Here is a 25,407-nt window from a genome sequence, read left to right on the forward strand (position 1 = left end):
TTTCTTACATAAAAAATCTCAACTTTTGCTGCATTTAAAAAATAAAAAAGCAGTTTTATTCAACATAAAATAGTTAAAATGCACAAAAAGAATGATTGATAAAATAAAAAACGCGGTACGAACAGTATGTGGTAATAATAAAACGCTGCACTATAATAGTACTGTACGGTAGATACGGCAATAATATTTACCAGTTAAAAAGCTCACTAAGGTGCCATTATATTTCATCAACTTTAATGTTTAGGATGTAAAAAATGAAAGCTGCTGAGCGTTTTTTTTAATGCACTAACAACGTGATGCCTAGATTAGTTTGATGTGGGAACTTTCGATCGTCAGTGTGATGCTAATGGGATGTAATAACATTCACAAAGTATGTATTCAGTTGTCAATAACGAAGCCGCTACTTCCTTCAAAAGAAATTCGTGTTGTGGACAAGGAATTCGCTCGCGTCAGCTCTAAAATTCGTTACACGTGGAAAATTCGCGTTATAGCCATTTTACGTAAAATGAATTGCGTTGTATCGGGAGTCGACTGTAAGAATCAAATTTTGCTAAGGTATTATTGTAACATGTAGCAAGCATTTGTAGATAACAGCGATGGAGCATAAGTTTATTGTTTTAATTTTTTATGGCTCTCGGGAATTTAACCTATATGATTTAATCGCTCACTTTTGCAGAAATATACATAAACAGGCAGAATTGCAAGGATAAATTAAATATTATTGGAAAGCATAAAAATGCGTAGTCGGATAGGTGTGTATTCAGGATACAAATTCTGTGGTCCCCAGGGATAGCTTCTGTTGTAAACTGGAGGCTATTCTGAAATAAACAGGCAGATTGGCATTATTCAGATCATGAGCATAGCCGGAATTGAACATTTGAACAGGCGTGATTGTGTCTCGGTATTTTACCGAATTTCCGGTATTTTCGAACGTATTTCCGGTATTTTTATGTCCGAAAATACCGGAATTATGTTGTATTTTTTGTTATGCTTTTATCTCCCTACCTCCGCAATTTTTTTTATTATATAATACTCGTCAAACATACTTGCAAGAGCCTTAAGATGGACACCTATATCCCTTAAGATGGAGAAATGTCAAGATAATTTGTATAACACCAGCTCAAAAGTAACTTTGTAACCCATTAAAAATTTAATCAAATGTACACACAATATTTTGACTCAGAACTGTTTAATACTATGACAAAGGTGCACTTAAGTAGTAGGGGCCAAAGATTACCCCCCTTCCTCCGTTCTGGCTTTGAAACTTTCATGTATTTTTTGATTAACTCACAATCACCCCTGATTTGTAGTGTGTGGAGGTGTTCTGTTCAGCTAGGCCGTCTATTGTTTTCCTTTTTATGGTTTTGACTTTTGAATGCTGTTTATCATCGCATTGGCATTACTTTTTTTGGCATTTGTTTCATTGCCTTAAAAGCTCAAAATATTGAAAATAACACTTGACTGTGGATGTGAAAACGTCTGCAAACATAATTCACAATATTACTATGTGGTATAAAATTTTATTTATGTATGAGTTTTACTGTAGTCCCTCACTAATACACTGGGGCCTGTGGATTCTTAGAAATGAAGGCATGTGATTTTTCTGTATTTTATTCAATTGAGTAATTGTTGAGAGAAATAGCAGTTGCTTCTAATCAGTCTTTTTTTTTTCTTTTTTAATGCCAAATCCTGAACCCAGGAGTTTCTGTAATTCAAAATTTTAAGACATTTCCGAAAATTTTTGGTTGCAGTTTTCGAAAATTTTGGTCTGGCAACAATCTTCAACTGAAGAATTATAGTAAAAGAAAAAATTTTTTAAAATGGGGTTTTTCAATGATTTTTGCATGCATAATTGAAGAGTTTTGGGGGGGAGGGGGGAGAGCTTCCAAAAACTTCAGTCTCCAGAAAATTTTACTCAAGTCCACTTGCGCCCCAGCGTGAACCATTAGTTCAAGTCAGCCCAGCTCTATGTAGTGTCTGGAGCAAGCGATTGAATAAAATAATCACCTATTCCTCTTGGGTCGCTAGAACCACCGGAAATCTTCCAATTAATAAAAAAGTAAGCATTAGAGAGGTTACAAAAGTAAGAAGTCAATCTATAACTTAACTTCTCTTTTGTATTTGTTTTACTGTCAAGTGTGGCAAAGATCGTGATGTCTTACCCCAAGCAATCCCAGATTCTTGTTATTTGTACTGAAAACAAATATTCTTAATTCTTACTTATTTTGGTCATGTATGATATGTGATGAATCTGTTCGAAAAAACCTTTATGCTGACAATTAATTGCTTTTGACTTTCAGGTGGTCAGTACCAAGTGATGGCCCCTTCCTATTACGAGAATGGCCAGGTGGCTATGATGGGCAATGCCAGGGGCATGGGGGCCCCCATGAGGCTCGTGCCCCCCGTTCTGGTCAATCCCAATCCTAACAACAACCCCCCAGGTAAGATCTATTTCTTTCCCTTAGTGCAGGCAGTTATTACTCCATATAACGCACACCTTGGGACCAGAGCTTTTGCGTTATACAAGTTTTGGCGTTATATAGATCATTTCACAAATTTTGAAGCTAGTATTCAGAATATATCTATATATCAGCACTGCAGAATGAGTTATATCCGCAATGAGTATTAAAGCACCGATATTACTAATAGTCATTCACAAATAAATATGTTTCACAATCAAAATCCTGCACTTCTGCAAGCTTCATTGGTTTGCATAACATCTGCATTTTCAAGAGTCATCTGGTATTTTCTGTTTAGTACGAGTACTCATTTTCAATTTAAAAGCTTTGAACTAAGATGGAAAGATGGAAAACTTTCAAAATTTAATTTGCTTAACGATTTTTATTTTTACAAAGCAAAACAGAGGGATTTTTTAAACTTCAAAACCTATTGTTTACTTCTGAAAAATAGTGCGGTTTATAGAGAATTGTGTTATAATGCGAACAGGTCGGCATTATAACGGTCTTCTACTGTATTTCTCCAAGGCAAATACATTGGCAGCCTGCAATTTCTTTTTTCTTCACGCTAAAAGCAAAGGGACAGTTAAAATAGGGAATGTTGAACTGGAATCTGAGCCAAAACAAAAAGCGATTTGAGAGCCTTTCGCAAAGTTACGGGAAATAAAACGGGGGGGGGGGGGGTGTTAAACGTAAGCTAAAGGAAATCCCTCTGCACCTCCTACAGAGACAATAAATATAAAAAATATTTTCCGAGGTAATTTTATTTGTCATGCCTTTAGTTGATCCAACAATGATTTGATTCGTAAGTAAATGCATAAGAAATAAAAACTGGAAAAACACGCCTAAAACCAAAGATACTTCTGGACATTTTTTCTTTTTTTTTTTTGCAATTAAAAAAATGTATATGTCATAGCAATATTCATCGTAAAAAATTTCTAAGCAATATGAAAACTTCATCTCAATGAGCATCTAAACGAGTGTAATCGAGGTCTCAAAGAACGGCTGTCATCCAAACCGCTGGAAAAAATTAAGCATTTGAATCTCTCAGAAGATGTGTCAAAAAGTGGCGACACTACTGAAAAAAAAGTACTTTCGTGTTCAATTTAGTGTGCATTTTCATGTTCTTCACATTTTTTAAATTTCGATGTTAAATATTTTTATTGTATACAACTTTTACTTAATTTTGTTGGTAAGGTTCTATATAATTATGCATAAAAATTGTTTGATTTGAAAAACCGACAGGAGTGGGCATTTGCAGGGGAATCGGTGGCAAATACATAACTGCCGACTAACTCTATCGGTTTTTCCAGCAGATTCGCGGATTTTTAGCATTTCTCCCTGTCTCCCAATTTTTATTAAAAATGTACTGGGTTTATAGATCTTTGGGAAAATCCCTTTAGGGAATTTCATGAAAAATCTCTGCACAAGCATTTTTGTAAAGTTTCGTATGCGCTTCATGGTTTGAAAGCTTCCTGCTAAAATAAAACTTTAGTCCATCAGAATCTAGCAATATAATCAATGCTTATAGTTCATTCTCACGAAAACGGCAGTTTTCATGTCCCTGTAATAATTTACGCTTTTTTCTGACTCGATTCATCCGTATTTTTAGGGGGTTCAAATACTTTCCAGGATAGAGTTTAACAAGATCATTTATATAAAGTTGAAATTCTATATTTTATTTTAAATGTCTTTAATGCAAGTGTGAAGTACTCCTTGACGGCGAATTGTATGTAATTTGGCAATCTGCCAGGTAAAAACGATTCCATCTGAATTAATCTAGCAGGGGAGAAGGGAAAACAATGATGGGATTTTTTGATGCACGAATTTTATGAGGTCACTAGTGCCTTATTCATTTATTGCATTCTCTAAAATAAAATAAGGGGAAACAAAAATAGTTACCATGGAAACAACAAAAGAAAAGAAAATATTTTCATTTCGTTCAGGAACGTAAAAATAAAATGGTAAGCTCAAAACTTTGTTGTGAATAAATAAATCAATTTTTCCCGTGAGAATATAGATAGAGTATACTTCAGATTAAAAAAATGTTGCTGAGAGAGCATATTTCCATTTTTGCAAAACTAAAGCTAATTAATAGAGAGGCAAAAGTGCACATATGTAGCAAATCAACTAACCAGGGTTCGTACGGGTCATGGAAATCCTGGAAAGTCATGGAAAAAAAAAATTACAGAATTTCAGACCTGGAAAAGTCATGGAAAATTGAAATTTTCATTGAAAGTCATGGAAATTTATTTCAAGTCATGGAAAAATGTCCTGGATAAAGAGAAAGTAACAGTAACTAAAAGAGCATTACAAATTTGAGTGATTTAACAGTGTAGCACATAAAAGCTATTAAAAGTGGAAAATTGAACGATCCAAAAATCAAATTTGAATTTTGAAATCTCATTGCATCTACTTCTGTCGCAGCTGCTTGCCATTTTTTGCGATGTGATTTTACTTCCTGGACATCACTTATTTTGAATTTTCTGTTATTTTCAACACTTCTTATGTTTCATATTATGTAGTAGCAAAATTTCACGTTCTTAGTTTTGACACGCCCACTCAAAAAAAAATGCAATTCAATTGCATGCGAGTTCGACTCCATCACTCGTAAGGACTTAATTATGAAATTTATCAGAATTTATCTTCATTTGCTGAATGTTTTAGAAAATAAAGATCTTAAGTCAGCCGATAGAATACAGAAAAAGAGGAATTCTAATGCTCTAAAACAGTAGTGCTCAACATACGGCACGCAAAACTAATCCATGCGACCCACTGCTACATTCAATGTCGGGAATTAAACGTGTTCTAGAATTTCTGAACCTATTAATTTATATGCATTTGAAAATATGCAAATTTGTAAACAAAACAAATATACTTTTGAATCAGAAGATTGATTCATTACTGAATGGTTTTTTCAAAAAAGATCTGGCTTAGAAACATAAAGAACTAAACTATGTGGCTTTACTTTAAAGAACCAAAATACTGTCAAGTTGCATGGATGCTTAAAAGCACTGTTGGACACTAAAAGGTAACTTTTGAAGCAAATTTATTGAAACTTAGTGATGTCTCATTCAACTTTTATCCCATTCAATATCATTCTGCCTGATTTTTAAAAAAATATTTGACTTTTTAAGCATCATCATATTCACTTCACTGCATTTTTACTTTACTTAAATTTATATGATGAAGACAAATAAGAATAGTTTAGATTTTTAAGTGTGCACTTATATTTTTTTCCATTATGAGTTAGTGCTTCAATGAGGCTGTGGCATTCATATAGACATTTTGCTAATGCTCATTTCCAAATATTACCAAGTTTGAGATTAAATAGTGCTATTCTCTTCGTGTAACGAGGTCATGAAAATTTTCATTGAAGTCATGAAAAAGTCTTGGAAAAGTCATGGAATTTTTTCATCCAAATAGAGTATGAACCCTGACTAACACTCCTATAAACTAATAGATACGTCTATTTCCGCCTATGAACCGGATGTTTTCCTTTCCATGCAATCGATGGTCTGACATTTTCCAAATGTCCTTGTCTCACTTGTCCCCACCGTCAGTAAAAAATATGTAAAGATTATTTCTAAGCAAACAAACAATGAGTTCACATTTTTGTGATTTTATTTCAAAATATTGAAGCATTTAAGAAAAAAAAGAAACATTTTAAATGAAATTTTTATTAAAAATTAGTTTATGTTAATTATAAAGTTTATTCCCAGCAGTTGATGTCATTCCCTGAACACAGTTTAATTTTTTTCAGCAAAAGATGTAGTAATTTATAACTGAAAACCCTGAAAAATATAACAACATAAGTGCGTTTTTAATTTGTCAGAAATTATTACTACGAATCTATATGACAGCATGAAATTAAAGAAGGTTTTTTGCATCCGTCGTTTTCTCGCATGAGCTTTTACAGAGAAATAAAATACAATAAGGCATGAAAACTGCATGATCATAAGTTGCTTCCCAGTTCAAAAATATTTGTATGCAAATCCACTTTCAGTGAATTCGCCATTCCCTTACTGATGAGGGAATGACGCCTAAGTGAGTTTATAATGCTGTGGGTATACTATGCTTTTCAAAAAAAATTTTTGTTAACAAACCCCCTCTTTTAAAGGTTTATCTGATTCCACCCCCTTTATTTATTTATTTATTTATTTTTTTACTTAAGGGGTTACGGTACCTCAAAAATGATGAAATGATCAAAAAAATTTTTACTGCTTATTTCAAAACAAAAAACTTTTCTGAACACAGGGGAAAAGTTTCATTGCTTTAGTTCAAATATTTAAAAGTTATCAGTGACTTTAGGCCATGCTCGCTTATGTGCTCTTATTCAAAAGAAAAACTTCAAATTGCTTTTTCTCGATGATGGTTTTTTTTTGTTTTCATGTCATTAGAATCCCTAAGGATTTTTTTCTATTACAGATACAGCTTTAAAGTAATACTTTTTGCAATTGGGATAACATATTTGACAAAACTGTGCATTGGATAAGCATTTTATAAATGACTCAAATGTTTAAAGCATGTTGAACCTTTAAAAACCATTAAAAAAAAAAAAAAAAACTTTGATTTTTTTACATAATTTAATCACAGAAAATTTTCTAATGAACTCATAAGCAAATGAATGCCCAGATTTTTAGAGATGATTATAGTGATCGTTTTGCAAAAAACTTTTTTTTAATTAGTGCAAAAATAAAAAAGCCTTAGGGATTTTAAAAAATTGAAATTTTCCTCAATTTTTTGAATTTTCAAAAAAAGTAGGCAATAATTTTAAATTTTGAAAATAAATTATTGATTACGAAATAAGTATGCATGTTATGGTTTCAAAGAAATATAAAATTTATATAAATTAAAAAAAAAAAAAGTTTGAAAGGTACTGTGACCCCTTAAAAAGCTCAAAATGGCTTTTTTTTATGAGAATGACACATACTTGCCAACTCTACTGTTTTTAATGGGAGACTCCCGTTTTTTGCTTCCATCTCCCGATTTCCCGTTTTTTACGATGTTCTCCCGTTTTTGCAGTTTTTTTCAGGCAATCATCAAAAAGTTTCACTTTCTTCTCAATAGATGGCGCCCTTTTCTAGTCTACCAGTGTCAGGGAATAAGAATTTTTCCAATTAATAACTCATTTAGTAAAAATTAATTTTTTAGAAGCTTTCCACATTGCATGTTCAACGAAACACATGCTTTGCCGAAAATTGCAGCAGATTTCAATCTTTTTGCATCTTGAAAATATTTCAATTATTTTTAATGTTTGAAGTTATTTTAACATGTGCTATCCTATACCTACTTATTTTCTATTGTATTTTCGTTATATATTGATTTCCTTTTTTTTTTCCGGATTTTAGTAATTAAATTTTTGTAGCTACTTTTCTGGTAGAGACTGGAAAATGTGTGAAACTTTTAGCAAATTCACTCCTTATTATTTAGTTTTTCTTTTGCAGTATATTTTTCTTGCTACTACCAATTTGCTTACATCTGCAAAAAAATCCCCATTTCACTTTAAAGTTAGTATTCATGTTATTTAAAAGTATAATTTAATAATTCTGTAGCGAGGACATGTCGATGGTGAATCACATATATCTCTAGTAAAATCTCCTGTTTTTTTTCCTTCGAAGGTTGGCAAGTATGATGACATATTGTTTCATTAAAAAGTCAGTTTTAACTGCATATTAAAGGTTAATTTAACTTTCATTTCAGGTTTAAATTGATTACCTGATCAATACCTCAGTCTGTATGACCCCTATGTACCTCAAATGCAAATACCTTGCCGTATCAGTGAATCCTGTTTCTCTAACGATAACTGCCATTTCTTCCTCAGGTGCCCTGGGAAGTGGGGCCCTCCGCCTGCTGGGGGCCCAGCAGGGCCAGCAGACCCCCTCGGCCAGCCTCTTCGGGGGCAGCGGGGGGCAAGGGGGACAGCAGCAACAACCCAACTCCAACCCCCTCTACACATCCAGCTCCAGCATGACCTTCAGCCACCCCAACTCTGGCCTCGGTTTCTCCGGCAACGGGGGGCAGCTGGGCTACGGGTCGGGGCTCGGACTGGGCCAGGCCCAGGGGGCCCTGGGCTACGGGTCAGGCTCCATGGGGCCCATCGGGGCCTCTCTCTCTGCCATCGGTACAGGTAACTTTTTGTGTCTCTGCCGTGGTACCTTCTCACGAAGGAAAGTGATAGAATGACTTAAAATAAAAACTAATCTGCTTGAAGAATGGGCTTAAGCTTTTGAGGACATAAATGTGTAATTTAGGCATCATTTCTCATGCTACTGTTTTTCCAAACAGTTGTGGCAAGCAGCTGAAATTGTTGAAATTTTAAATATATTATGACTTTACACTCAAACCAGTTTTTGTGAGAGGTTTTTTTTTTTCCCCATATGTGAAAATTTCAATCAGGTTGGGACTCAACTGACTAAATCTTTATTAATAACTAGTGGTACCCGCACAGCTTTGCCCGTAATAGAAAAATCAAAAGGTCTTTTGGTTTGCCTGTATATTGACAAATAATGTATGGTGAATTTTCTCGCCAGTTGGCTTGTACCCATCTTACGGTTCCACGTTATGATAATTTCGTATCTCGCCCATTGGCTCGTGCCCATGTTACGGTTCTTTGTTATGATAATTTCGTGGTTTACTCGTCCATCTTATGATATTTTTTTCTTAAAATTGGAATAGAAAAAGAACCACATCAAATTTTCGAAAAATCGCTTCGAGGTGCACACCCCCATGCTACTTACTAACTTTGTGCCAAATTTCATTAAAATCGGCCGAACGGTTTAGGCGCTATGTGCGTCACAGACATCCAGACATCCTACAGACAGAGAGACTTTCAGCTTTATTATTAGTAAAGATAAAGACTAGCAAAAATACCCGGCGTTGCCTGGGTCAGTAATAATTGTGAGAATCAATCGCTACTTTCTTTCGTTTTCTGTTTTAACTGAAAGAACTCGAAACACACCGCTATGACGTGATTAAAAATCGAGCTTCTTCCTTACTCATAAAAGTAAAATAGCAATAAGTATAATGAACGAACGAATATTCATTTAGAAACGAAAGCTCGAATTGAAGCATATAAAAATTCGAAGAAATTCCGAAATATGAACTGACAAACACAAAGATCACTAAAAAAAAGTGCACTTTATTTAACTAAATAGTACACACACACAAAAAGGAAAGAGAAAAAGCTCTCTACTCTGTTTCCCTAAGTGTGCAAAAAGTAGAGTTTCCAAACGTTTAAAGGACTTTAAACTCATGTTTGCTCCGGAGAAGCCTTGATTCAAAACTTTCAATATGATTACTTTTAATATTGCTGTTGTTAGGCAACGAATTTTCGAAACAATGAGTTTAATCTTTAATTGTCTAATGTGGAAATTACATGACATTTACTGTTTTCGAACACGATGTTTTTAAACTAAGTTTTTTAGCAATAAATTATATCCTAAGTTGTTCCCTGATAATGTAGCTATCTATGGTGAAAAAATGGTTAAAATCCGTCCAGTAGTTTTGAAGTTTACCCCGGACAGAAGTAGCCCTTTATGTATAAAGATAAAGCTGAAAGTCTCTCTGTCTGGATCTCTGTGATGCACATATCACCTAGACTGTTCGGCTGATTTTCATGAAATTTGGTACAACATTAGTAGTATGGGGATGTGCGCCTCGAAGCGATTTTTCAAAAATTTGATTTTGTTCTTTTTTCTATTCCAATTTTTAGAACATTTTCCGGAGCAAAATTATCAAGTTATAACATGGGCAAGCCAATTGGCCAGAAATTCACCCTACATTATTTGTAAATATACAGGCGTACCAAAAGACCTTTTAATTTTCTACTGTGGGCAAAGCCGTGCGGGTACCACTAGTTATTATCAGGCATGAGATTTTTCCGGCTTTTGCTGGAATTCCGGCTTTTTCTGTTGATCTTTAGAACCTTTCCTCCTTTTCATCCTTTTTTTGTCTCTTTCAGGCCTTATTTTTCTCAAAAATCGGAAAAAAAATACGATTTTTTCAAATTTTCGGTCCCCGTTTTCTTATTTTTTCTATTTTCCTCCCTCGAATCTTCCTCCTCCGCGATATCTGCCAAAAACGTATGTTTTGGAATCATGCCAACGATGTCAAACACGTGCTGCGCCGAAATATGCATGCCTCGTTTGAGATTTCAATCTTTTTGCATCCTGCAAGTATTTCGATTATTTTTAATGGTGGGTGGTTTTTCACTATATGATACCTTATATCTGCTTATTTTATTCATTTTTTCAATAATATTTTTATTTCTTTAATTTATTTTAGTAAAAATGCAAAAGTCAATCAAAAAACGTAGCTTAGCACCCACAGTCTCGAATTTATTGAAACTTGGCATGGTTACTTTTTTTGTGTATTTATGAAAGTGTAAAAAATATTTATGGTGAATCTCAAATGGTTTAGGCTTTACGGCCTATTAAAGATTTTGAGATTTCATGATTAAATGAGGCGGCTGCATATTGTTCTTTTGATTCCGAAATTGTATTAGTAAGTTTTTAAAAACAAATTTTGGGTTCCAATGCAAGGAAAAGGATAACCAATCGTTTATACACATATATATTTATTTTCAATTCTTACTATAAAAAGTATGTTGTACCACATAAGGAAATTTTAGATTTTTCTCTCTGTTGTAAATTTTTACTTAACAAACAGACCTATTTTTAAAATTTATGCTCTCACTCATTTAACACTATGAACTCAAATTTTTTAATCATAAAAATGTATTTTTCTCTAAAAAAAAATAAAAAAAATAAACAAAAAGAAATGTTGACACTATTGTGTGATACAGCCAAGATTGATCTCTGGCTCCCCCAACAATCAATCCCCCAACCCTTTGCTCAAGGACTCACGCGTTAGAAATTGTTGCCTCTTTTTCAAACTGTAGATTTATTTAGGAATAAACCTTCATGTGCACTTTATAAGATAGGTTATAAATGGTTTGGAGAGATTCCTAGTAGCTGTGGTGTCTCGAACTCGGTTTAATGAAGCAATTCCTGCAGTTATTTCGCAAGTTTTTGGTTTATTTTCTAGAAGAGACTTTTTTTTGCGATTTTATATCCACCGCTTTTTAATTAAAATGTGTTGCAAAACCTATTTTTTTTTTGTAGCCACTCCAAAAGTTTTGAGCATTTATTTTCTGTGATCCCTATCCACTGCACAAAAAACAGGTTTGCGTGTACTTTGAAATTCCGGGTCCTAGCAAAAAAAAAGTGTATTCTGCTATAATATAACGGTAATAACAAGGTATATTCCGTAAAATTTACGGAATATACCTTGCCTCGCATTCAATCTTCAAGTTGAACTAAACTATTGCTTCGGTCACTCGTCTGGTCTGCTAATTCTATATTAGCTACCAGTTTGTTTCACACTCTTGACTTCCTTGAGAGGTTTTCCATCTCCAGCTCAGTCACTTTCTTATGCCGGGCTGATGAGTGCTAATAAGCACGAAACTGCAGTCTTCGGCTGGAAATGACTGAGCTGGCGGTGTATTTCATGTATTTCTGCTTTAGCCCTGGCTAATGGGCGGTAATTTACGGAATGTGAACACTAATTTGATTTACTGTTCTTAATAAACTACATGATACCAAACAGATCCATGTAACAGACTAAATAATTTCTTTTCGCTACAAAACTGTGCCATCATCAAAGTTTTGCTTAAATTCTAGTCATTAAAGTAAAAAATTTAAAAATTTGAATAACTGAAATTTTATTTAGTATGCAGAAAACATTTTCAGTATTTAATCTTAAGTGTTAATAGTTTACGTTTATTATAAAATTGTACTGAATTAATACATTGCATACATCAACTGAAATACCTCTGAAGAAGGAACACCTCTATTTAAGAGACAAGTGTCCTTTTAGTGTCTTTTATTGATAAGTTCTACCAGGATTCACCAATATGTGTCCAATATTTATTTTGAAAAAAACATGATATTTTGATATTGCCATACCTGCCAAGCCTTCCGGATTTCCCAGAAGTTTTACGGATTTTTGTGTCCTTTTCCGTTTTTCCGGTTATGAGCAAAATCTTCCGGATTTTTCACGTTTTGTAGGAAAAAATAGTATCTCGCCAATTTTGGCGCTAACGATTCTTTTGTGAAATGCGGCACCGCGTTTTAGGCCAAGTAGCCGAGGAAAGGTTGCCGTAGGAGAATGGCACGAGAAGAAGCGAGGCAAGATTATGACGTCACTGAGTGTTACAGCGCATGACTTGATCAGGATCCAATCAAAGCGAGCGTCGCAACTAGGGGACTAGGGGCACAATTTCGGCGCCAATTATCTTCTCATTCTCTCAATTCGAGCTGTTTTTGCTTCGTTCTTTTTTTAAGATAGTACGAGTAAATGTTATTTCCAAACTTTTAAAGAAAGCAATAAAAGTAATATTTACTAAACGAAAGTAAGTTCAATTGATATGAAATTCATAACTAATATATTGTTAAATGGAAAGAGGGTAGGTGTCCTGTTTGATTTTATTTTGCGTTAAAATCTTGTGGATAAAAATAAAAAAATCTTCCGGATTTTTTTTCTCGGAGGTTGGCAGGTATGTATTGTATATATATATTTTCAACTTCGGTATTTTTAATATAAAATTATATCAATGATATTAGTATTGTTCATTTATTATTAAACATAACCAAAAAGTTATGTACAGTCAACCCTCGTTTATCGCGGTTAATTCGTTCCAGACTTTACCGCGATAACCGAATTTCCGCGAAGTAGGATTCTGTGCATATTTTTCTACTTAGAGCGCATAAAACTTACTTACGGCAATTTAAATAAGTTTTTTATCATAATTAGAGCCCCCCTAGACATGAAACAGCACCCTTAGCCACCATTACATTTGTATTACTTACTATATTGCACAAAATATGAGAAAGGTATGCTAGACGTAATAGATATCACATTGTTAATTATTGGGAAATAAACTACACACACACATGCAGTTCTTACACATTACTACTAGTCCATGAAAAAACCTCAACTTGTTCGATGAAGAATCAATTGCCCGTTAGTGACCGTAGGAGCCCCCGTTCTTCCTCTACATTTACGCATACAACTTAAAAAGCTAGTACATTGTTGAACACCATTTACAGATGTATTTATCCCCTAGTAAAAATACAGTGATTTATACTTGCCAGTTAGTGCTTAACGGTTAAAATGAGATAGCGATTCCCTACACTTTCTTCGGCGTTTTTATACCTCCACGTACAACTAGCCCCTCAGACCTTTCTGAAATGACATATACTTTGTTATTCTTTTGTAGAAAAAAGTTTACATGAGAGCATAAAAAAGGCTAATTACTATATTTCAAAAAAAAAAAAATCCTAGAAAAAAAACCGAGATTTAGTGAAGCCACGAAAGTCGAAGTGGCGAGGGACGACTGTTTAGTAGAAACTCTTACTAAAGAACACTAAGGGGACTGGACAACTTGTCCCTTAAATACAGGTGTCCCTTCTTCGGAGGTAGATGAATTAATGCATACTGTGTACTTAACTCACTATAATTTCTTAATGAACGTAAACTAATAGCATTTAAGATTAAGTACTAAAAATTCATCATATGTGTTGAATAAAATTCTGAGTTATTCAAACTGGAAAAAAAAAAATTAAAATTTTAGCAAGCATTTTGTTGCATCAAAGTTTTGTAACTGATTTTCATTAATTGCAATTTTTAATTAATGCGTTACATATATTTGTTTGGTGTCATGTATTTTGCAATTGTTGATCACATTTCAAGTTTTCTATAGCAAGCTTGTCATGGGTGGCACACTGTCTATGGAGGCTGAGCCCCCCATATCAAAAAAATATATATATATGAAAGAAAAAAGCATGAATGTTAGTCTCAGCAGAAATTTTAGAATACATATATTGTTTATTTGCTTGTTAATGTAAAGACAAACTTTTAATAGTTAATTTTTTACTAAAAGCAAGCCTTGAATTCCAATAATTTTGATATTTCTAATGCATTTATGCATAATTTTTTTGTAAATTTTCTCTGACTGTCCCTTAAACAGTGTCCCTTAATGCAAATACATGGAGGTCCCTATTCAAAGGGACTAGGACCAGAAAAAGTGTCCCTTAAAGGAGGTATTACTGTACTATAGTTTAATAATGTATTATTACATCATTAATGTAACAAAGTAATATAATTTTCCTTTTTTAATATATATATACTAGTGAAAATACCCGGCGTTGCCTGGGTCAGTAATAATTAAGAGAAAAAATCGTTATTTGATTTTGTTTTCTGTTTTAAGGAAAGAATTTAAAACACATCTTTTTGACGTGATTAAAAATCGAGTTTCTTCTTTACCCATAAAACTAAAATAGCAATAAGTATAAAGAACAAAATAGTATTGATTTAGAAACGAAAGCACTATATTTAAGCATATACAAATTTCCAAAACATGAAATTAATCTTCTCATGTTTAAAAAGATTAATCTGTTGATACTTTTTTTTTTAACATGGAGTCTAAAACCTTCTCTGTATGGCTAATGAAGTACGAAGTGATTTAAAAAAAGTAGCTGCGCTCGTAATCCCCTTATACTTGCTTTAATTATTTCGGGAAATTTCAATCATTGTGGCTCTTGGTGCGATTTTACCGAATTTGCGAAAGTCGTTTCGGGGTACCTTCGATGATGCTCCCCCATTCTTTCCTTACTTTGTAAAACGATATGATATTAATTTTCGTTACAGAGATATCGTCGCCAGATTCTGAGATACTTTTGGTCACCATAAAATGGCGCTAAACAGTTTCATCCGAAATGTTTCCAAAATAAGTTGTAAAATCTGGTGATTGTTTGAAATTGTGCAAAAAGGAAAATTAATGAAAGTTTTTGTGCTGTTTATGGATTTGCCTAGTTTAGTTGCTGGATTATTTAACACAGTAAAAAAGGTCTTTTGAAAATTCTTTGATTGGCGATATTTTGTTTACATGATGAAAGCTGAGAAACATTATGACGTAGTCTTCGGCTTCAAAAACAGCTACGTTGAAAAAACTGCCAAATGCATCAGCTACGGAAATCTTTCTGCAAAAATTTTGGCGATCTGCTGGTTGTTTCGATAATGAGTAAGTGTTCAATCAGCATAAATAATAATAAAAACCATTAATTACATTAAAGTTCCGTTTAAATGGAAAATCATCAGCCAAATCATGTATTATTTGCCAATCTTGTGCAAAAATCTTACTTCAAGATTTGACTTGAGAAAAGCCTTGAACAATCACGAAAAGCAAAGAAAGTCAACAATACAACAATTGTCGCTATCGACAGGGAGTTGAGATGATACACTAAATACTGTATTGAGTTGAGGAAAGCCTTCGAACATGGATCTAAAAAGCTCATAACTCGTTTTTTATTCTACTTAGAAATTTCGAACAGGTGCCATCTTCAGCAGAAAAATCACAGCTTTCGATGGACATATAATGTAAATATGTGCAAGTATTTTTTCATCCCAATATTAGAGAATTTATACGAAAATTGTGTTTTATTGCCCCCCTAAGGGGGTTTTGCCCCCCATAATGGGACGAAAACTACCCTATGTGTTATTCTGATGCATAAGCTATATTATTGTAAAGTTTTATGAAAATCCGTTCAGTAGTTTTTGCGTGAAAGAGTAGCAAACATCCATCCATACATCCATACAGACAAACTTTCGCATATATAATAGTAGTAAGATTCATGAAATTATAAGGAATGTAAGAATTTTAATTCATATTAAAAGTGCCTAGTTAAATATGTTTGATCAGAAAAGAAAGGAAATGTGTTATGACTGTGCACTTACTAACGCATATCTTTTATTTCTGAATCATGTAACTGTGTAAAACTACAGGGTTCGTACGTGTCATGGAAATCCTGGAAAGTCATGGGGGAAAAAATAAGCCAATTTCAAATCTGGAAAAGTCATGGAAAATTGAAATTTTCATTCAAAGTCATGGAAATTAATTTGAAGTCTTGGAAAATGTCCTGGGCAAAGAGAAAGGAACAGTAGCTGAAAGAGCATTAAAACTTGAGTGATTTAACAGTATTGTACATAAAAACTATTAATTCAACACTTCTTTTATTTTATATTCTGTAGTAGTGAACTTGTATGTTCTTCAGTTTGCGACGCCTACTCAAACGCAATTCAATTGATCACTCTTAAAAACTTTATTATTAAATGTATCAGAGCTTAACTTAATTTGTTGAAGGTTTTAGAAAACAATGATCTTTATCTAGGTGATAGAATAAAGAAATAGGAGAATTCTAATTACTGTAAAACAGTAGTGCCCAACATACGGCCTGCAAAACTAATCGATGCAACCCACTGCAACGTTCAATGTCAGGAATCAAGAACTATGCACTGGAATTACTGACCTTACTAATTTATGTGCATGTGAAAATGTGCAAATAAATAAACAAGTGCATTTGAATCAGAAGATTTATTCACTACTGAATGTTTATTATTGTTTTTCTTGAATAAATATCTGGTTTAGAAACAGGAATTTGCTAAAGAATGTTGCTTTACGTTAAAGAACCGAAATACCGTCAAGTTATGTGGATGATTAAATGAACTGTTGACACTAAAAGGCATTTTTTGAAAGAAATTTATTGGAACTTACTATTGACTCATTCAACCTTTTTCCCAGTCTTTATCATTCTGCCTGTTTACAGAAAAATTATTAGACATTTAAGCATCATTGTATCAATCACTGTATTTTCACTTTACTTAGTACTTCGATGAGGTAGTGGCATTCAAATCTAAAGTTTTGCTAGTGCTCTTTTCCAAAAATTGGCATGTTTGACATTAAATAGTACTGTTCTCTTTATATAACAAAGACGTGAAAGTTTTTATGACTGTGCACTGATTAATGTATATTATTTATTTCTGAGTAATGTAACTGTAAAAGTCGCTAGCAGAAGAAAAATGAGTAAGACAGCTAATGTTAAATTAACGCCATTAAAATTGATTAAAATGTTAAATGAAATATTAGGTATGAATAATGAAGGAAAACTTGGTTTTAAGTCTACATATTTTAATAACAATATAATAAATAAAGAGTGATTTGAGGATGCATTAACTATTTTGATGACTTGAGTTTGTGCTGATTGAAAATATTGAATATATGTCAAAATATCATATACAGGGTGTCCGAGAAAGACCCGTACAACTTTAAAAATTTATTGAAAAAGAAACAATAGGATTACAGCGAAACTAATTAGTACATTAGATAGAATAACTCAAAAAGTTTTTTTTTCCAATAGCTTAAGTTATTACCTTAGGAAATTTCTACACAGACCCTTACGTAGCACGAACAATATCAAGACGATAATCCAATTCCATCCACGACCGTTTCAACATGCTAACATCAACAGTAGCTACGGCTGTTTGGTTTTTTTGTTCCTTTGTGTTTGAGCATCAGATTTTGTTTCGATAAACCACGCAACACGTTGAGCTTTCTTCACGAGATCCGCCATCGAAATAACTAAAATGCTTTAATATTCCTTTGCGTAACATGCAGCGCCGTATATAGTCAGAAACATGCTCAGGGGGCAATCCAGGATATTTTTCTCGCTACCTATTTTTGTGAAAGTATTGCATCATTCTATTTTTGTGAAAGTTTATTTTTTATACACAGTGTTTTTGTGAACTTTTAGAGGCATCCTAATTTTTGTAAAAGAAGTAGAACAAGTGAAGGTTTAGTTTGAAAAGTGTAAATGTCATCTAGTATTATTTTTGACAGGTTTCGTTTTTTGGGGAGTGGGGGGAGAGCTAAAAACCTAAGAAGTACCAAAAATACCATCGTAATTTCAGCTTAATGGGCTATGTACTGTGTACAATATTGGAAATTATGAGAAAAACAGTTCCCCAAGACATGTTAAAAGATTGCGATAATATTGCATAAATACACTTTGGCGAGAAACGGCTAAAAATGGGTTAAAATACCACAAAGGTTGCTATTTAAGCAATTGTTCATATAAACCTGCTTAGAATTTTATTTTATGAGTAAATTTTGTTTTAAACAGAGAAACAAATTTTATATTTTAAAATGCCAATTTTTGTGAAATTTTCGATGTTTTTGTGAAGCTACCTGATTTTATTACTCGATTTTTGTGAAAGTACCTATTTCAAAACAAGATTTTTGTGAAGGTACCGAAAAACGGTACCAAAATCAGCCTGTATTGGGCCCTGCATGCGCTACCAATGACCCTACTAAAAAAAGTACTCAAATCACTTCAGGAAAATCGTTAAACTTATTTATTGATTAATGACGAAAACAAACATCCCAGCCCAGGAGGGGTTAAACTAGCCCAATTATTTTTCGGATCGAATTCGAAATTGCAATCGACTGAATTTAAAATGTGCAGCTTTGAAATTAAATAATTGTTTTCATGGGATTTGTCTTATGTAACTTTTTTCTTTTTTCAATCGAGTTTAAAAATTATTATTCTTTTTATGAAAAGAAAATAATTAAGAAAAATGCAGAAAATAAAAGGATTAAGTCCAAAGAAATTATCAATAGTAGCATCGATCCATCGATAGCTTCCCCCTGCCCCTCTCCTTTTTTCAAGTTATACCGATTAGTTTCGCTGAAACCCTATTACTTCTTTTTCAATAAATTTTTGAAGTTGTACGGATCTTTCTCGAACACCCTGTATTTTCGAACCCTGTGTTCTACTGTATTTGCCTAATATATTTATTGGACGGTGTTACATTTTTATTAATTGTGTAGTATATCGTCTCGGAGAACCTTGTAATGTTGTACTTAATGACTTTTCTCTTGTTCCAGGCCTGGGCGGCACGGGGGGCTCCCCCAGACGAGACTCCTTTGACCGCCGCGAGGGCCCTGCCTCCCTGGGGGGCGGGGGGTTCTCCGCGGGGGGCGAGGGCTCTCGCTCCCAGCAGAAGGGCAGCGGGGGCCAGTTCTACGGGCCCCTGGGCTCTGTGGCCGCCTCTGGCCCGGGCCCCATCGGAATGGTTCCCCCCAGCCAGTCACTCACCCCACCCCCCTCCCTCAATGGGGGGGCACTCGGAAGCCTCAACCTGGGTGAGTCTCCTTTCAAAGATTTCTTTTACTGAAATGTTGAATGACGTTTCCCAAATTTTCTTCATGCCCAGTGAAATTTCCCCAGAAAACGGATTTTTCAATGACAAAAATTTGCTAGGAAAATCCCCAAAGCAGTTGCGATCGTCAAAACGAAACCATACTCGTATTAAAATGTCACAGCACAGAAATTTCCTCAAAAAGGGGATATTTCAACGACGGGAAGTGCGAGAAAAATCCCCGAAACGAAACCATTTTCATATTGTAATAAAATATCACAGCAATGAAATTTCCCCTAAGAAAAGGATTTTCAAGGACGAGAACTGCGAGAGAAATCCCCAAAACAATCGGGATCGTCGAAAAGAAACATTTTTCATATTCATATTAAAATTTAATTTGTCTGAACCTTTTTGAAACAATTTATTTTATGTTCTTGCTTTTTGAAACTTTTATTTCCCAAAAAGCAGTAAAATGTTTTTTTACACATCACCCGCTATTTGTACCTGATTTGTATCATGTTGTGTTAAATTTTTCCTCCCAAATTTTCAGCTTTAAAACATTGGCAGCCATATTACCGTCATTACTCTGTCCCGATTTTCGCTATTCATTTGTTTGCTAAAAACATAGAATTTAAAAAGTAACAAAATACCAGTGAACAAGTGAAGTGTGGAAAAACTTTGGGGAAAAAACTTTTAAAAAATATATGTGTTTATAAGGCTGCATTTAAATGAAAACTACATTACCTGATGATGAAAAATAAATTATTCTTGAATTAATGTTTGGATGAATTATGTGTTTTGCAGTCATAAAATAAAATTAACAAAAAAAAAATCAATGTAATTATGAAAATTAATAAATTAGGGTGTCTTTTGATTTTTTACTATTGATTTCCAAACTGTCGCTTTTTTCCAGCTCCAATGTTACTCTACAAATAGTACAAAACTAGTTTTTCCAGAAAAATATAACGGACAACTATCGCCAACTGTTGACAAATTCTTGAAGGATACTCCAAAATCACTTAAAGATAAAAATACCAACAAAATAGATACAGTCGAATTTCGATAACTCAAAGTGTTCATTAGGTCCCAAACTCTTGAGACTGTTGTGGAAACTTCCCATAACTCAGGGGTCGAAGTAGTCCTATATATCCTATATTTTCAAAAAAAAAGCATCAAAACCGTCGTATATTTCCTATATTTTTCGAAAATGTTCTATATTTCCTATATTCCCGTTTTTTACTCTATATATCTTTTAAAAAGAACAGTAAATAAACTTTTTGACATTGGATTTTTTGTTGAAATATAGCTATAATACGTCCCCGAATGAATTTCAAATTAAAAAACGAAGCTGACTAAATCCTGCAACAGGCATCTTCTCTCATTGGCTACAGCAATGTGACGTCACTGTAGTGGGTGGAGTTTCGAGAACTAAGCCTGAAGTTGGTTTTAGAGGGGGGGGGGAGGCAACAACCGTTTGTTTTGTTTTTCTATCATGGTTTTCGTTGGTATATTTTTGTGTTCAGTGCATTTTCTGATCAGAATGTTCAAATATTCTTTTTGCAATCTTTTCATTTTGTGGAATTTTGGGATCGTGGAATGTTAGTTTCTTATGATGTTGAAACGTAGTTTGTTGTAAAAAGTGGAATTGTAATGTGAGACAATTACAGTTGTTTCACATTACAATTCGAAATTTTGTTAAGCGATGCGATAACGAAATCGCATCGCTTAACAAAATTTCGTCTGGAGTGGTTGGACCTGGAGGACATTAATAGTACAAATTTTGGTGCATGGTGCACTAAAGGAAAACATGATTTTACCGCTTTTTGCCATTTTTGCAACGGTTGAGTGCCCATAAGCAATAATATAATAAACTTTCTGACATCGGATTTTTCGCTGAAAGTACGTGCCCAAACGAATTTCAAATTAAAGAACTCAACTGACTAAATTCTGCTACAGGCATCATCTCTCATTGGCTACAGCAATGTGATGTCACTCTATAGTGGGTGGAGTTTCGAGAACTAATGCTGAAGTTGGTTTTAGAATTTTGCATTGGGGGGGGGGGGGCAACAGCCGTTTGTTTTGTTTTCCATCATGGTTTTCGTTTCTGTTGGTATAATTTTGCGTTCAGTGCATTTTCTGATCGGAATGTTCTAATTTTCTTTTTGCAATCTTTTCTTTTTGTGGAATTTTGGGATCGTGGAATGGTTAGTTCCTTATGATGTTAAAACGTAGTTTGTTGTAATAAGTAGAATTGTAATGGCAAAATCACATCGCTTAACAACATTTCGTGTGCAGCTGTTGAACCAGGAGGACATTAATTCTACAAATTTTGGTGCATGGTGCACTAAAGGAAAAGATGATTTTACCACTTTTTGCCGTTTTTGCAACTGTTCAGTGCCCATAAGCAATAGTGGATTTTTGCAATGGAGGCAGCATGCTGAAACATTCAAGCATAAAGAAAACTCTGAAAAACGTCAGAAGGATTTTTCTCAAGTTCTGTTTGTTCTTAATACAAATGCTAAAGGGTTCGGTTTAGATATAAAATCAAAGAACAGTGGAATGAGTACTTGGTTCATGAGTGAGGAAGAAATAATAAAATTATCTTTGCTCAAATTTTGTTTAGTTATTCAGTCTATAAAGTACACTTTGCTTTTTTAAAAAAATTATTCTTTCAACTGCAGGAAAGTCATTTCAGATGTAAGTTATAATATTGTTTGTGGTTTTTCTTTAAACAAAATCATTGATAAGAATAACAAAATAAATAATATATTATATGTATTATTTATTTTTTCATCGCAAAATTAGTCATATAATGTGTCCTATATTTGTCCTATATTTTTTGTTTAAAATGTCCTATATGTGACAAGTCAATCCCTTCTACCCCTGCATAACTCGAACTAACAATAACTCGAATGATTCAGCCTTGGTCCCTTGGGACTTCAAGTTATCGAGAGTTGACTGTATTGAATTTGAGAGAAAACATCTGGACTTACTATGTACTTCCAGATATTATGTAAATCAAGAATTGGTAGATAACTGGTGAACGCTCCATGTTCAGTCAAAATTGGCAAGTGGTCAAGTTGACTGAATAACAAACATACAACCATAACTAACATAATGCTTAAAACAAAAGGGAGTACGCCACTTTCAGACCACTCTGCAAAATGCAGCCGAAGGACGAAAAATCTTTAGTTTCTGATTATGATGCATTCGCAGGGGTGATTGTGTTCCGGTATTTTACCGAATTTCCGGTATTTTTATGTCCGAAAATACTGGAATTATATATATATTTTTTGTGCTTTTATCTCTCTACCTCCGCATTTTTTTAAAAAAATTATATAATACTCATCAAATATACCTGCAAGAGTCTTAAGATGGACACCTATCCCTTAAGATGGACAAAAGTCAATATAATTTGTATAACACCAGCTCAAAAGTAACTTTGTAACCCATTAAAAATTTAATCAAATGTATACACACTATTTTGACTCAGAACTATTTAATACTATGGCAAAAGTGCCATTTCTATAATACTCATCAAATATACCTGCAAGAGCCTTAAGATGGACACCTATCCCTTAAGATGAACAAATGTCAAGATCAAAAGTAACTTTGTAACCCATTAAAAATTTAATCAAATGTATACACAATATTTTGACTCAGAACTATTTAATACTATGGCAAAAGTGCCATATCTATAATACTCATCAAATATACCTGCAAGAGCCTTAAGATGGACACCTATCCCTTAAGATGAACAAATGTCAAGATCAAAAGTAACTTTGTAACCCATTAAAAATCACATGTACACACACTATTTTGACTCAGAACTATTTAATACTATGGCAAAAGTGCCATATCTATAATACTCATCAAATATACCTGCAAGAGCCTTAAGATGGACAAATGTCAAGATAATTTGTATAACACCAGCTCAAAAGTAACTTTGTAACCCATTAAAAATTTAATCACATGTACACACAATATTTTGACTCAGAACTATTTAATACTATGGCCAAAGGCAATTAAGTAATAGGGGCCAAAGATTACCCCCCCCCCCCCCCCGTTCTCGCGTTGAAACTTTGAGGTATTTTTTGATGAACTCACTATCACCCCTGTGCATTCGTTCGGTCCCTCGTGGACCCGGATTCCGCACCAGCTGTTTGCCACTTTTCTTGATGGTATCCTCTCTCAAACCAGGTGCCTTGGGCTCCAGGATGTTGAGTGCTGCTCCAGGCGCAGAAGCCAAATACATGATCCGGAATGGACCCCTCACCAACAATGTGTTTGGCACTTCTTCCGGAACACTCTTCCCCAGGAACACACTACAGAGGAGGTGAGTCTTCAAATTTTCTCGCAATCTAAGCCAAAAGCATTGCAATATGTACTTTATTCAATTACAGTAGAAGACCATTATAACGCACACCTTGGGACCAGAGCTTTTGCGTTATACAGGTTTTTGCGTTATATAGATCATTTCACAAATTTTGAAACTAATATTCAGAATATATCTATACATTTGCACTTCAGAATGGGTTTTATCTGCAATGACTATTAAAGCACCCATATTACAATGAGTTATTCACAAATAAATATGTTTCACAATCAAAATCCTGCACTTCTGCTAGCTTCATGGTTTGCATATAACAGCTGCATTTTCAAGAACCATCTGGTATTTTCTTTTGACTGTGAATAATAATTTTCATTTAAAAGCTTTGAATTAAGATGGGAAGATGAAAAACTGTTTCAAAATTTAATTTGCCTAACCATTTTTATGTTTGCAAAGTAAGACAGAGGGGTTTTAAACTTCAAAACCAATTGTTTACTTCTGAAAAGTTGTGCCGTTTATAGAGAATTGCGTTATATGGGTTGGCGTTATAAAGGTAATCTACTGTATTACATTGTTATATTAAGGATGCCTTAATACATCATAAAAAATATAGTACAGAACTTTTAGAATATTTTGTTATACAGTAGAAGACCGTTATAACGCACACCTTGGGACCAGAGCTTTTGCGTTATACAGGTTTTTGCGTTATATAGATCATTTCACAAATTTCGAAACTAATATTCAGAATATATCTATATATTAGCACTTCAGAATGAGTTTTATCTGCAATGAATATTAAAGCACTAATATTACAATTAGTTATTCACAAATAAATATGTTTCACAATCAAAATCCTGCACTTCTGCTAGCTTCATGGTTTGCATATAACAGCTGCATTTTCAAGAACCATCTGGTATTTTCTTTTGACTGTGAATAATAATTTTCATTTAAAAGCTTTGAATTAAGATGGGAAGATGAAAAACTGTTTCAAAATTTAATTTGCCTAACCATTTTTATGTTTGCAAAGTAAGACAGAGGGGTTTTAAACTTCAAAACCAATTGTTTACTTCTGAAAAGTTGTGCCGTTTATAGAGAATTGCGTTATATGGGTTGGCGTTATAAAGGTAATCTACTGTATTACATTGTTATATTAAGGATGCCTTAATACATCATAAAAAATATAGTACAGAACTTTTAGAATATTTTGTTATACAGTAGAAGACCGTTATAACGCACACCTTGGGACCAGAGCTTTTGCGTTATACAGGTTTTTGCGTTATATAGATCATTTCACAAATTTCGAAACTAATATTCAGAATATATCTATACATTTGCACTTCAGAATGGGTTTTATCTGCAATGACTATTAAAGCACCCATATTACAATGAGTTATTCACAAATAAATATGTTTCACAATCAAAATCCTGCACTTCTGCTAGCTTCATGGTTTGCATATAACAGCTGAATTTTCAAGAGCCATCTGGTATTTTCTTTTGACTGTGAATAATAATTTTCATTTAAAAGCTTTGAATTAAGATGGGAAGATAAAAAACTCTTTCAAAATTTAATTTGCCTAACCATTT

The 25,407-nt window shown here is 33.7% G+C and overlaps 1 protein-coding gene across 1 annotated transcript in view; it reads left to right on the forward strand.

The window, feature by feature from the left end:
* The window catches only part of LOC129232432 (pumilio homolog 2-like), a gene marked incomplete at its 5' end in the record, with an annotated part of 89,629 nt that overhangs the window by 22,873 nt on the left and 41,349 nt on the right, over positions 1–25,407 (forward strand). Inside the window, 4 exon segments of the mRNA XM_054866577.1 lie at positions 2,301–2,441; positions 8,281–8,586; positions 19,240–19,497; positions 23,694–23,829. Coding sequence (XP_054722552.1) covers positions 2,301–2,441; positions 8,281–8,586; positions 19,240–19,497; positions 23,694–23,829 — 841 coding nt within the window.

Source organism: Uloborus diversus, unplaced genomic scaffold, assembly GCF_026930045.1.
Source record: "Uloborus diversus isolate 005 unplaced genomic scaffold, Udiv.v.3.1 scaffold_12, whole genome shotgun sequence".
In the NCBI taxonomy this organism is placed as follows: Eukaryota; Metazoa; Arthropoda; class Arachnida; order Araneae; family Uloboridae; genus Uloborus; species Uloborus diversus.